Source organism: Hydractinia symbiolongicarpus, chromosome 4, assembly GCF_029227915.1.
Source record: "Hydractinia symbiolongicarpus strain clone_291-10 chromosome 4, HSymV2.1, whole genome shotgun sequence".
Taxonomy (NCBI): domain Eukaryota; kingdom Metazoa; phylum Cnidaria; class Hydrozoa; order Anthoathecata; family Hydractiniidae; genus Hydractinia; species Hydractinia symbiolongicarpus.
The window spans coordinates 24,750,523-24,753,095 of NC_079878.1; the positions used below are offsets into that span (position 1 = coordinate 24,750,523).

The 2,573-nt window shown below is 37.3% G+C and overlaps 1 protein-coding gene across 1 annotated transcript; it reads right to left on the reverse strand.

Moving 5' to 3' along the window:
- Positions 1-927: 927 nt before the first annotated feature.
- LOC130642371 (uncharacterized) lies at positions 928-1,995 on the reverse strand. The gene is made up of 4 exons (XM_057449457.1): positions 1,980-1,995; positions 1,505-1,889; positions 1,262-1,433; positions 928-1,212 (listed from the first exon to the last, which is right to left on the reverse strand). The coding sequence occupies exons 1-4, from the start codon at positions 1,993-1,995 to the stop codon at positions 928-930; spliced, it is 858 nt and encodes a 285-aa protein (XP_057305440.1).
- Between the last annotated feature and the right edge of the window lie 578 nt (positions 1,996-2,573).

The window sequence follows — 2,573 nt, forward strand, 5'->3', positions numbered from 1 at the left end:
TGAAAACGAAGTAGCAGCGGCTATTTTTATTTTTAAGTTTGTTGTTGTTGTTTAGTACAAGGTTTATTTTACAGAACCAAAATTTTCACAATAAATATTCAACAAAAATGACGCACTATTGCTTAGTAATAATTCTGCATCAAGCTGCAACACAGAACAAATTAGAAATTTGTCAATCTCGGCAACACTTTTTGTGCAACATCGAAACAGTTGTGCAACATTTATTGTGTTGTGCAACATCTCTTCGTCGTATCTCTCCTATTACTTTCGCATTTCTTTGAGGTCGTACCTCAACATCGACTTTTTTCATTCGACAGAATATAATTTGTTCACAGCTCTCTTCAACTCTGCGGTTTGGGTTTTAACTAAACCTCCTCGAATCTGTCCATCACGTCCTTTATGAAGGTCGATAACTTTACCGATTTTCCAACGCGACTTCGGTACTTTCTTTTCATGAATTAAAACAACGTCATTGAACTTAATTTGCGGGTTGTCCTTACTGTTATGAAGCGATCGGTGTGATTCTCTTAAGTTTACTACCTACTCCTTGCCCCAATGATTCCAAAAGTGTTCAACGATCTGACTTATTTCGGTGCTGTGATGGGCAAGGTTCAATTCTTCGTGTGATTTAATGGTGGTAGAATTAGAAGACAAGTTAAGTCTACGTCCAAGAAGCATATGGTTTGGCGACAAACAACTTTCAAACTCGGTAGGATACTCGTACGTCAGTGGAAGATCTCATACAAAACTGTTTGCACCTCTTTAAATAAGAGTGTAGTTGACCTTAAATCATTTCTTAATAGCTCCTTTGTACTGTGCACAGGGTTAAAAATGCCAATTTATTTTTAGATTTGAAATATAAGTTTGCGTATCACGTAAAACAAAATTACTACTACCATTGTCTGAGATGATATGATCTGAACAACCTCATCTTGAAATGAATCTTCGAAAGCTACTAATAAATGATGACGAATCGGGCCTAGGAACTACATCTAACACCAAATCTCTGCTCGATGCGCAGGTGCACAAGGTTACCCACGCTTTATTCATAACTGGTCTTTCATTGGCATTGTTGTAATTGTTTTTAACGTACAGAGGTTCAAAATTGTCTTTTCCTACTGCGGCGAAAGCTCTAGCGTCACTGAGTCTGTAACCTGGTAATGGTGGGGAAATCTCAGGGTAACGAAAAGTTTGTGGTTTCAAACGCTTACGCTTACATAAAGACACTGGTGTAACAAAATTCGCACTAAACTACGAGCACTTTTTTTTTTTGCAAGAACTCTGTCGAAATTCGGTAAGTGTTTGTTTTTTGAGAGATGTGTTTTAGCTTGCAGTGAATATCCATAATGATTATCTTAGTTAACGAGTGATCTTGGATGAGCAGTATAGGCGATATCGTTTCAACGGGTAACGGTGCGTTTACAAGTCGACCCCTGCAACGTAATAAACCTTTTTCGTCGATAAAAAATATAACATCTTTTCCTGTGTTATCATATTTGCCAACTTGAACTTCTCCTGGTCGGCTTTCAATAAAAGCTCTTCCGCAGAGACTATTTCACAAGATCGTAGAATATGCTCCAAAATTCCGTCTTCTTTTTTTCTTTTAATGTTCTCAATGAACCTTAACATCCATGCGGTAATTCTGACCAATCGTGTGAATTTAGAGTACTTATCACAATTGGTTACATTGTTGATACTAATTATGTCGGTAGAATTATGCAACACTACTTGTTTACTTCTTTTCAGCTCATTTGAATGCTCAAGTGATAAATCATGATATTTTATCTGTGGCAGCTGGTATTCTTTCGCGCACAAAAACGTTGGCCCCTCCCACCAAATATTGTTTTCTGCCAAATTTAAAGTGGTGATTCCCCATCGAGTGATGAGATCTGCTGGATTTTTTCAGTATTGACATAATTCCAGTTACCAGCGCCACTGTTATTTCTAATCTCTTTCAAACGGTTTTCAACAAACGGTACGAACTCCTTTATCCATCAGAGATTGATAGTTGAATCAGTCCAAAATAAAATTTTATCAAAAAAAAGTTCTTTCTCCAACGCGACAACAACAGATTTTACAAGACGAGACAACAAAAAATTTCCTAGTAATTCCAAACAGGCATAGTTATTGATTTTAACGGTGCTACCCTCGATTTAGAAGTTAGTAACATAATAGTAATTTTCCCAGATCTCCATTCGGACCTAACGTAAACACAAGCTCCATATCCCTGCTGACTGGCATTACTAAGTCCATGTATTTCCCTGTTTACAACTTCATCATCCTTGTCACTATGCTCAATCTTACGACCAACCTCAACAACTCCCACATCCTCCATCTCCTTCAGGATGCTCTCCCAACTCGCCTTTAATTCAACGTCAACATCATCATCCCAACTTAGGTTCCTCTCACATATTTTCGGCGTCAAATTTTCATGCTAATCTAAATTGGTTGAATGAGTCCCACAGGATCGTAGAACAAAGACAAAATCTTTAATATATTTCTGTTAGTATGTTTTAACGCTTTTGCCAACTCCAGTAATTCTGAAAAGTCAAAACATAATTTATCGGTCTGTT